Genomic DNA, 12,164 nt, shown 5'->3' with positions numbered 1-12,164 from the left:
CTTGTGGCTGAAATGCTGCGTGAAATGCTTGGTACAATGGAGGGCCATTTTTAAGTAGGTTGTGCAGTGCCTTGCAGAACACGCCTTAGAAATTACTCTTTCATACTCTTGGCGTTATTTAAAAGTTACTTAAAACACCTGCCAACTTTTTTTTTTTTTTTGTGCTAAGCAAAAATCTTATATTTTTTCAAGGTGTCTCCCGTATTTAATATAGCAAGGTCCTGCATTATCTGCATCCTGTTCCTCAGCATTCAGCGTATCGTGTAGCTGGGTTATAGGAGCAACAAGTTACATGAGGGGAGCTACAAGGCAGCAGGTCACCACCAGAAGAGATATTACTCTTTGTCCCACCCACAGCGATGCAGTTTTGGTGCTTTCTGCATCTTTACTGAGCCAGTTCAGATCACTACCCCAGCAGGAATGGAATTTCTCCCACCCAGTTTTTTTTTTTCTTGGTCCTGGGTTAGTTTTCCACTGTGTGACAGGCACCCAATAGCCGGAATTAGCTCACCTAAGTGAACCAGAGTGGTACAAAGCAGCGGGGCAGAACCACACAGCATTGAACATGAGCTCCCTTTCAGCAGCAGCAGCCATTAAAGAAGTTCAAATTTAAGAAGTAAATCTTCGGCTAGACACTCTTTATTTCTAATTCCCCTTCCCTTTGAGCATTTGTAGGTACTCAAATATTCAGGGTAAGAACATAACTAGGCTTTTATTTCAGTGAAACAGAAACAGCCATTAAAAGGGGCTCACGTTTTTGTCCTGGTTATCAATGGTGGACATCAAGTTTGCATGTTGTGCTATGAACTGTAGAGAAAGATTTTACTGTGTTTAGGCAGAAATGAAGGAAATGGGAAGACTTTATTCACTAATTTCCGAAGGGCTGGCTAAACAACAAGTGAAAGTCATGAGACAATCTTAAAAAGAATGGCATGGTTACTTACGGCTCAGGATCTAGTGTGTCATTTTTCTTCTTCTCAAACTGATCTTTAGAGATGGTTCTAGAGACAAAGAGTTAACATGAAAACTCAGTAGTACCTTTACATCAGAGGCTGAGACATTATCATGCTATTCTGAACTGCAGCAAATAAGCAAACCAAATCTGAAGAACGCACATCAGTATTTTCTATTCTGAGAAAGTAATTCAGTTCATTTTATTTTAAGCTACAGAAAATATTTTTCCAATTTCATTTTCTGTGGTAAATTAAAGACAAAATAATAAATAGCCAAGTATATACATAAATTTTAAATCACAAAGAACAAGGGAAGCTATTGTCAGTAAAGCAGCCACCTTCCAAAGCAGCTTGTGTTCCTCATAAATCTTAGGGCATCTTATTCTCTGGCCAGGTTAAAGACAAGCCATTGGTTTCATAAACAAAAGCTGTGCTTCAAAAGGCGAGACATCAGGATTAGCAGAAGTCTTTCATTTGAAAAGATAAGGGATTAGTGACATTTATTGACACAGCTTCCTTCTCCCCCCTCCCGACCACGTTATTTCACTGAGCAGCATGAGCAGACCCTGCCGCACAGACTTCGCGCAGTAACAACTGTTATTTGTTACTGCAAAAATCTCTCCTTAGTAAGAAAGCCAGCATTTCCCCATCGACACCACACATTTGTATCAGGAATACGCGTTTCCCCCCCCTCCTTCTAAAAACGAAATGTGAAAGAGAAAGGAACCGACTTACGTTTGAGGCTGGGAAGGGTCATCACCCAGGGTGACATTCTCCCCCTGGATTTCAGTGAAACACTTCTCACAGAAGTGATACCTGTCAGCAAGAAGGCCATATTTGGGTGAACTGGTCCAGCACAATATACAGCCACCCAAGCACGGAGCCACCAACCAGAGCAGGGCAGATCACCACGACGAAAGGGGGGGCGTTGTTGGTTGATTGATGGGTCAGTGTGGACAATGAGAAGGAACAGAGGGGAGGGAAGGGCAGGATTAGAGAACAGGGAAGGGAACAAACAGCACAGACGTAAGAGGTAAGACGCAAACACCAAGACAACACAGAGCAGAAAGCCAAGGCAAAGCACAGATTAGCATTCGGTCTCATTTTATACATTTCGGCCATCATTATTAACAAATAGTCGAGCGTCAGATTCAAAATTTGGGGAGGATTAATGAAGTAGCTACCAAGCGCTACGTAGATACAGACTTCAAATTTAAGAATTTGGATTTGATTTGCATCACTTAGGAAAAAATGCTCTTTGATTCCAGGCTCTAGACTGATCAAGTTTGCTTTGGTTAAAAAAATAGCCTGTCAAAGAGCTTTAAGAACACACTTTTACAGATTTAAGCAATTAGAAAATATGCTGAAAGCATTTACTGGTTGTCAGTAAAAATTATAAAAGCAGAAACACTTGGTATTGAAAAAATCTATAAAAATATTAAATCAAAAGTTATTTGACTATAAGATTAAATGTGACCAATTGCTCAGCTTATATTATTTAATATAAATGAAACCAAATCCATACTCTAGACAAACATTTAACAGAAATGCAATTATGGGTCAGAGTTTCCAGCCATTTATCTATTTAAATACGATATATGTATATATGTGAACAACATTAAATATTGTACATACATACAATATATTTATCAAATACGGTAAAGATGTGCAATTAAGCTTTACAAATTGAATACGAGACAGAATTTCTGGTCCCCAGACCAACTGCCAATCCAAGTTATACTCAGCAAAACCAATATTGCAATTTAACAAGCAGAGCTGAGTAAATTGGAATGAAACTCTACAAAAATACAATCTGCATTTGAAAAAAAATCTAAGTTACACAGATTTTTTTTTTTGGCATCGTTTGTTTATTTTGTTTTATTTCAGATGAACTGGAACCAAAGTTGTCAGGGTCATTAAAAAAAAACAACAGAGGCTAAATGTTTGGAAAGGATATGAACTCACACATGAACAAAGGTAACAAAGAGAGGCCACAGCTGTAAAATGCAGGAAGGCCACAAAGGATCATCAAAATAAAGGAGCTTTATGGAGGATCAGGAGTGAGAGAGTATAAGCAGCAATGGCAGCACAGTAGATGCAGTTTTAGTACTCAAACGCTAGAACTGTAAGAATGGTAAGTATAAAAGGCATCAAACACGACTCAGTGTCACAATGAACCAACAACTTAAGGGATGGAGATTAATATGGCAGCTTGCCCCTTAAAACACATACTCAGACACTTAAACTACTGGAAGCCAGGTGACAGATCTCCAAGACCGTCAGACAACAGAAGCCATTTCTAGGCCTCTATTGAAATTTACGGGTCAGGATTTCTTCCTGCGACACGCACTGGCCATGAGGTCACCACCAGACATTTTTTAGATGCTTGTAAAACACAGTGCAAGCAAGAGGGACTGGGTCCTTCAGCAGTGCCCGAAGAATCGAGGAAAGAAGCTCCTAGGAGTGATCTGCATCTTCCCCAAACTGAAGCCAGGTCTGTGTTACCATAGCATAATTTACAAGAGCCTTAAAACTTCTGCAAACCCTGCCAGCTGGCTCAGGCTTCAAGAGCGACTCCGCTAGCCAAGAACCACTTAAATGCAGCAGCACACTGAATGCTGCTTCTGCTGGGGGATTGGGCGTGCAGCGACACAGAGAGGAAAAAGGTGTATTTTATTCTACTTAATATAGCCCATACTGACATATCCGTGTAATAATCTTACCAGCAGGGCAGCTGCAACTTTGATAGCAACCATGTGAGCTAAGATGTCTGCTCCCTGCTTGCCAGCCTACCGCAAGTTAAACTGCAAGTGCCTTGTCTTCTCTGGGTCAGCTCAACTAGGATTAAACACATCATCCTCTCAAGCAAAACCAAGGCTTTTGGAGCTGCTAATGCAACAGAATGAGGCCAGGAGAAAAGATTTATTCCATTATTTTGTAATCACTGGGAGCGATAAATATTTCACGACTATTACAGAGCAATATTACAGAAGAGCTTTTTGGGAGTGTGTAGTGACACTTCACATCTCATTTACACTGACTTCACTTGCTCCTCAGCCCATACTCTGAAACAATACAGTTTCTTCTAAAATTTTTTTTTTTAGAGCCCTAATAGGGTGAGAGTTTATATCGTTTTTTACACGTTGTCCGCATTTCTTTTTAAATCATCCCCTTCTTTAAAATTTTCTTCAATTTAAAAACAAGAAGCAAACCCACGAACACTAATTCCCACTGATTATTTCCTTATTAACAAGGTTGCTTATTTTAGGAGTCAAATTGGGAAGGACTGAAACACACGAGGACCCAAACAAAAAGGGTGTACGTAAAGAAAAAAATCCCCGATCAAGGCTTCTATAAATACTGTTACATTTCAGCAATCCCAGAAATAGTTAATTCTGATCCATTTTCGGAATCATTTATGGGCTTTCAAAGCGCTCCCCTGAAGCTGAGCAGCGAGGCTGCCTTCAATATTGGATTTAGGACACACCACACAAATCTAACTAGCTCCACCGGTCCCGACTGCTCGCCCCTGCTTCACGCTGCAGCTGTGGGAAGCTCGGTCTCGCAGGAGACCAGTGCTTCGGTTCCCCAGCAATCCACAGATGGAAGCGGAGCACAGGATTTTTATGTGCTGCAGGACTGAAGCCTAACGCTAGCAAGAGTCAAGCCTTCATATATGGTATTAAAATGAAGAAATGGAAATTGAAATACAGTGAAAATGAATCACCTGAAGATCATGAACATCTGTCCATAAAATAACCAAGGTGAAATAATAACTAAGTTATTATGAACATGCACCCTCAGAAATGGAGATCTGCTTGAAATTCATTGATTTTTGCATGCCACTACAAAGATTCAACAAAAACTTTCGGAAACATACAATACTTTAGTTGTAACAGTCAGAAAATCTGAGGCATGTACTTATTGCAACACATGAAAAATGAAAAGCTTTTCAAATGCAGACTGTTCACGTGACTGATTCCTGTTTATCAGAGAAGAGTAAAATTATGGTTCAATATCAAAGTCCAGAAGCGGCTTAGTTTCTACATTAACATGTGAATTTCCAACTGTAATTGAAGTGTACTTGAAGGAAATTCTAAATTAGTAACTGAATGCTAGTACTGATGTGGAACACAAATCACTTTTTTTTTTTTCAAATGGATATTGACACAAAAAGCATATTTTCTGAACACTTATTTTAACCTAAGCTTCTCTGTAATGTATGGAAGCCAAATAGTTCTATTCCAAATAATTAATTTTTAATCAAGAACTGCAGTGCTGAAGTTCATTTATTCAATGGTGCCTAATTACTCTTAGTTGTAATTTGTTTATGAAATACATTGGACTTCAAGTAAATCCAATGTTGACATCTCCCAATTACAGAACAGCCAAGAATATTTGACCAAGTAAAGATCAGCTGAAGCCACAGTTGTTTTTTTTTTTTTGTTTTTTTTTTTGTTTTTTGTTTTTTTTTTTTGTTTTTTCCAGATTTAGTACTTCAAGAGAAAATTAAGATCTGAAGATTGTTGTTATAGGAAATAGTTAATTTGACTCTTTTAGAGCAATACAGCTGTTGATTGAGGGGTCTCTGATCTGATAAGCTAAATGTACACTTAAAAATGTGATGACTGATCTTCAGAAATATCTTGTTAAAACAAACACTACAAAAAAAACATTCATCAGTCTTGATTTAATTGGCCTGAAACAAAAACCTCAAAAAAAAAAAAAAAGGCAAAATAAAACCAAGTCAGAAAAAAATAATCCCAAAGCCCCCAACCCTTTCTCAATGTACCTGGATGAACAGAAATCTATGCCTACTTCAGTTCAGTTACTGGCCTATTGACACTGAGGCAGATCACCTCCCTTTCCCAGTGCCTCTTTTCCACCTTTTGTAACTACCTTTTTAGACTGAACTTTACAGGTAGGAAATTGAAATAGCATGCCACCAGGTCCAGAGGAACCCACTGCCCCACCAACCCTGTACTTCGTGCTAGCAACCTTTCACTGAGCAACCCAAATGACTTCCTAATAACTTAAACAGGAGAGGTATAACAAAGAAAAGCGACCCCTTCTTCAATTATTTTTGAAGTTGCTATTCTTTTCACATACAGCACTATCTGGATGCATAATATAAAAAGTATTTGAAATTCTACCACACAGAATTGGTATTTAAGGATCACAGTGGCTATTGAAGTACTATCCATTTAAATGCATTTTATTTCTTTATTTCTCTTCAGGCTGACTTTTTTCTTTTTTTCAGAGTTCACAGCAGCTGTATAAAATCTCTTATGAGAGCCTGTGAATTTACATTCCTCCATAACAATGCTATCTGCCTCACAAAAGCCACCTCTGCCCCAACATGTTTTCATCTCCCATATCCGAACTGCTTTGGCTATGTGGTACACAACAATCTCGCACCACCTTACAATGTGTTTTGTGATGTAGGGATCATTTTAAGAGAGACTAAATGCAAGCACTGACTGCCTAGATTCATTCTACAACCTCAGTTAGACGACAGCCTGCTGTGGCACTTCGAAGTTGTAAGACTGATAGACTGTCAGGCCTCCGAAAAGAAATTCATAACTTTGTTTTAAGCAGGGAAAAGGAAGTTTGTTTCTTAGCCTGTTTATGTTTTGTAATTTTTTTTTGGAGGGAAAAAGAAACCTAAGAGACCAAACCTAAGAACAAAGCTTGCTTTGTTATCCATTATGGAACTGTTGATTTAAGCATTAAATGGAAAATACTAAAATACTAACAGTTGTTTAATAATACTAACATCAAATCCTAGTATTAATAAAAATCTAATATAGAGTATTGTTTTCCTAGCTTTTCATGGAATCTGTGAAGTTTCCAATGCTAAGTCAAAGCTAGTTTAAAAATAATTAAATACTAACTGGGAAGACAGAACGTGAGTCTTAAAATTTATTACCATACTGTTTGCTTTGTAAATTCTGTCAGTAATTTGGAAATAAAACTGCATGTTTTTATAGTTCTCCCAGAACAAGGCAACATACATCTCTCAGTGCCTTTTTGCAGTCCTGTCCTTCTCCCTCCAGTAAGGCCTGATACTGATTTTATGGAAAACACAGAGAACTTCTACCTCAGTGGTGCAGCCTAGCTAATAGCAGGCACTTAAGTGCTGCGTGTATCAACCTGCAGTATAGGCAGCTAAAGGGTCACCTGCAAAAGGACAGCATGCAAGGATAAACAAGAAACTTTTTCCTGACTTAGCAGATGAAGGAAAGAAAAGGTTAATAGTCCTCCTCCACAAGTGTAGAGAACTCAGAGAATTTTGCTTCCTGAGTAAGGGAAGGAAAAAAAAGTTAAGGACTTACCTATTCTGGTAACTGTAGTAGGCAGCATCACGAGGAATAGTACACAACTGCTTGCCATAGCAGCACAAGGTCTGTGGAGAAAACTCATACTGCAAAACAATGGGGAGAAAAGATACTTTAAAATGTAAACTTGTATTAATCAAGTATCTATCAGGCATACCAGACGCTTAAAAACATCATAATACATTATAACACTTTTCTAAGCTGTTGTAAATATACTAGTAAAGCTCTCTTAATGGAATTACAGTAACTATATGAACTACAAAGCTGACCCCCCTCTAGTTACCTACTTTATTGTAACAGACATAAGAAGCAAAGCATTTTAATATTGCTTATGATCAAAAAAGGTATTCTCCAAGGGAGAAAGATACAATAATAGAATAATAGCAAGCAGGATGCTATCCACTTTTTTTTTTTTTAAACTCTTAGTGTCCCAATAAAAAGCTAAATTTTTACTAGCACATTTATTTCCTTATTTCAATTTTTTTTAAAAAGTACACAAAGCATATGTTTTATCTGATCCATCAAGCAAAGCTCTTTGGAAAAATGCAACTGCATCCAAAGCCCTGGAATACTTACCTTGCGCCCACAACAATAGCCAAGTGATTGCATAACAGGATCAATTTCTTGTTCAAACACCTCCGCGAGTTTAGTGCAAAACTTATAGACCCTGGAAGTCTTGCGATTGTAAAGCCAGGCGTTGTTAAACATTAGCCAAACATCATCCACATACTGCCACGGTTCTTGGTACTGCCCAGTATCTAATTTACGTTTAATGGTTGAAAGGTCCATAGGATTCTTCACAATGTCAAAGTAGTCCTTCAAACACACACACAAAAATCCTTTATTTTTAAGATGTCAATTGCTCACACTATGTTGAACAGAAAAGATAAAACGTTTATATGAGAAAAGACAAAATACTAGAACATTTAATATGTTTTAATGCCAACTCACCGGAATCCCTAAAAGCTGGGGATCCACAGGCTGTCTGAAAGGTAGAGACTCTGGGTCCTGCCGGTACAAAGCTTCAAGGGTAGGCATGAGAGCCTGGCGCAGCTCCTCAGGTTTGAAAACTGTTAAGAGAAGTTGGAAAGGTTAGAAAGTTTCATTTCAGGTATCCTAACCACTTGACTCCCCACTCAGGTATCCTAACCACTTGACTCCCCACCCCAAAACATAAGCTACGTTAACATAAAAATCTCACAAGTGATTTCCCCATCTGCATAGGTGATTAAAAGCAAAACTTATAATCAAGAGACTGAGTAGCTTTTGCATTTACTCAAATCACACTAGATGATATTCTCAGCATAAGGGGATAAAAACAACTGCAAGCCTCAGCGATACAATATTCAAGAGGATGCAAAATTTATCCTTCTGACATCTTTTGCTATTCCTGCGTCAAGATTTTCCTAGCAAAGGAACCCTAATGGACAGGGCCAAGGAGACAGCTCTTCAGAAGGTAACCAGATGTCTTGATAGCTGGCACAGGAATTTTCTGGCCATAGTATACAAGCAATCCGGGTCTGATGGACCCTTAATTGATTTTGAAAGTGTTAATACTTCCAAGATATATATGCATCATTACAACCACTTGGCAACAGTGGCATGGCAACAGCCATGTTTCTTTCAATAGTGGATGACAAGGACAAGAAAGGCAATGCATTTTCTGAAAAATAATGATAACTTGGAGAGCTCTTTGAACATCTCAACAGCGTAATTACATTTATTTCCTTAGGAACAGAGCGTTTAAATAGGGAAGAATGCTTATTATTCAGAAAAAAAAAGTCAACTAAGAAGAGCAGGTTGGCATCTAATATTTATCTACCTGGTTGAAACGAGAACAATACCAATAAAACGGAACAATTAGGAGTTCTCATGAAAGCACTTAAATCAATGGGGCTACAGAGACCCCTTTAAGGCCGATCGTTGCTTTTGTCACTCAGATGGTGCTTTGGTAAGATACAAGTTGTTTGGGAGGATGATTTCTGGTTAAAAATCTATGACTATTATATTGATATTTTTTCCCCTCTTTTTTCATTAGGGTTATATTTCCAAGACGGAAGCTTTTGCCTCAATTGTGCTCACAGAAACTACACCAAAAAAAATAAAGCATGACAAGAAATCACGTTGATGCAACTCAACGATGTCTGAAACATTATGTTCTCGGTGTTTTAAGCATTTGTGGATGCTGCAGCTCCTGGAAATTGTTAGCCAGGATGAAAGTAGTACTTGGAGAGCAGAGGGAAGCTGTAAGAGTTTGAGTGCATTGCCTGTAACTCTGTAACTGGAGAAACGACTGCTGCTCATGCACACGAGAGGTAAGACAGCATCCCCAAGTCAGCCAAACCATGCCAAAGGACTACATAAGCTGCCATAAGGGCTTTGGCAAGGGCTTGCCTTACAGATCCATCAAGATCTTATGCTGCAACTACTGAACTCGAACCAGGCAGATTAAAAAAACAAGATGAGCCAGAGGCCTACCTTTGTTGTTACAACAGCAAATGCAACTTTATGATCAGTGCAGCTGTTGCCATTATCTCACTCCTGACAAAATGTTAATTCTCTTCCATTATGCTGGCACTTTCCCATGAAAAGAATACTACCATTGCTCTCAAAATTGTATAAACAAAGTTATATTATGGAATTCAAGAACAGCAGGAAATACAGAATTCTGTTCACAAGAAAAAGTGTTCTGTATTGCTTCTGGAACTGTCTTACTCTGGCTCAGTTACTTGATTAAGTACTTTGGGTTATCAGGTTATAAAGTAAGATTTAAAAGTCAAAAAGCATCTTTTAATAGTCTATTCTGGCCACCTGCTTGACGTTGCTGTAAAAAGTTTCCCTGTACTGACCTATATCACAATACAGCACTAAGCTAGAGAATCTTTCAAAATAGAAAGAATCGAGAATCTAGATCTAAAAGCAAACAGTAGAGCTTCCACAGAACTTCTGCCAAGTTCCTTAAAAAATAATTATCATTGCTGAGAAAGTTTACAATCCACTTTCATTCTGGTTTGAAAAAAAAATCAAAATCCAGTTATTTAGGTTTATGACTTCACCTACAAATGTAGAGACGCCTTCACCTTTAGCAGCAAAAAAGCTTTTCTGCCTCTAAGGAAAATGACTAATAACACAGAACATTTGATCAGAGGACCTCTCCATACACAGATTTTACAGCAAAGTTTCTGTTCTCCCCTCTGCCACAATTATATGCTCTCAGTTCTCCCCCTGTAGCATGATCTTTGTAAGGAGCTGGCATCCAGTTATCCCAATTTTGTCTTGGATGTGTGGGTGGTAAGAAGATGGGATCTCTGCCTGCATCATGATGATGTATTATCTGCCAGAAGAGAATATAATGCTACTTTTTTTTTCCCCCTTTTTTAAATTTTTATTTCTTCAGAGGAAACACTGCTTATGATTACTAAGGAGAAAATTCTGAAAGGAAGATGAAGACTTCTTCAAAATTATAGGAGCAATACACCTGAAAAGACTCCCTCAAACCGGCCCTTGCATGTTTTGCATTATTATGTCTTATAAAGAAGGAAAAAAAAAAAAACAAAACTAATTCTGAAGGCCACCAAGCTGTAAGGTGGCTCATCCACAATGAGAAGACAGGTGCACTTTTTCTTTTAAGACTGCAAGGTAACAGGCAAGGAAACAAAAACCTTCCCTTTTTGCTTTTATTAGATGCATAGAAACCAAATCTTAACCCCAAATTTGGGAGTATCAAGCCCCTATTTACTAAGATGAAACTTTTAACAGGGAGAGGAAGAAGAGCTCGCTGAAACAGGTGCCTGCAATTCTCCAGAAAAGCTAATCTCCTGGAATTCTGGTGCAGGTGAACCGAGCAGACCTGTAGTTCAGCATTATTAGCCTGCTGTTGTCTAGCCCTTACAGCATTTCCCACCTCTTCAGTCAGGTCACAATCTAGTAATACTGGTGAGTACAGCCAGGCCTATGATGTTCAGTACACCTGCATGTGTGGGGTACAAATAGATAAGATTCCAGCTCTGCAACAGAAGCCACTTCTACCCCCGAAACCACTCCTTTAAGGCCCAGGTGAATCTTTTCAAACATTAAGATGCCTGTCTACTGCCTGCTAAATGATCTTACAGCACACACCATGCCCACTTCCAGCTGGGAGACTTCTCTCTGGCAGCTGCAGCCCTTGTTGTTCACCTTAGGAAAACCTCATCCCTTCTGTGCAGTCAGGAGTACCAAATACCAATGAAGAATGAAACCAATGAAAAACATGAGATGAATCTCGTAAATGTTTTTAAGATATATTATAACCCTTAAGCACACTTCATGGTATTTGCTCTTGAATACCTCTTGGTTTATTTAGCATTTTCATACAAACGCTCTATTAAAGTTGGATAAACTACTTGGTGGGAAAATGACTCCATTTAAAATTGTGGATGTAGTTGTACCTGCTCAAGCTGCACATGTATTATACTACACAGCTACTTAGTGACAGTATTTCTAAGACAAGAAATGTGTTTCTAAATGAGGTGCTGGAAATGGAGGGTAACCCAGACGGAATCACTGGAATGATAGCTCTGCACAGACTAATGCTGTAAGAGCCTTCGTCTTTCAACCTCACCCCTGGATTTACTTGCAAGCACACTTCTAAACAAGCAGCAATGATTCTTTCCACTGGGAACATAACTGGTTTATAAACACTAATATGCTTTCCACTCCCTATGTTACATTTTGTTTGAAATAGACTCTGCCAGTTAGATCAGCAGCACGCTCTCATTTGGCTGGCCCACTGTGCTACAAACTGAAATTAGAATCTATGGGAAAACGTGTTTTACTGTGTTTTATTATAAAAATCCTATGTTTAGTAATTAAATGCAACCCAAGGCATATACAA

The 12,164-nt window shown here is 38.5% G+C and overlaps 1 protein-coding gene across 11 annotated transcripts in view; it reads right to left on the bottom strand.

Moving 5' to 3' along the window:
• CREBBP (CREB binding protein) overlaps window positions 1–12,164 on the bottom strand; it is a 91,060-nt gene that overhangs the window by 16,707 nt on the left and 62,189 nt on the right. For 6 of the 11 annotated variants that reach the window (XM_072024004.1, XM_072024010.1, XM_072024005.1 and 3 more), the window contains 5 exons: window positions 8,243–8,361; window positions 7,868–8,107; window positions 7,289–7,377; window positions 1,689–1,799; window positions 945–1,001 (listed from right to left, as the gene is read on the bottom strand). In XM_072024004.1, the coding sequence (XP_071880105.1) occupies window positions 945–1,001; window positions 1,689–1,799; window positions 7,289–7,377; window positions 7,868–8,107; window positions 8,243–8,361 (616 nt within the window). The remainder of the gene's footprint in view (window positions 1–944; window positions 1,002–1,688; window positions 1,800–7,288; window positions 7,378–7,867; window positions 8,108–8,242; window positions 8,362–12,164) is intronic. The other 5 variants (XM_072024006.1, XM_072024011.1, XM_027468853.3 and 2 more) reach the window with 1 other exon arrangement.

The sequence above is a fragment of the Anas platyrhynchos genome, chromosome 15 (genome assembly GCF_047663525.1).
Source record: "Anas platyrhynchos isolate ZD024472 breed Pekin duck chromosome 15, IASCAAS_PekinDuck_T2T, whole genome shotgun sequence".
Lineage (NCBI taxonomy): Eukaryota > Metazoa > Chordata > Aves > Anseriformes > Anatidae > Anas > Anas platyrhynchos.
Note: the sequence above shows the minus strand (reverse complement) of the source record. Positions and strands in the feature narration are given on the sequence as shown.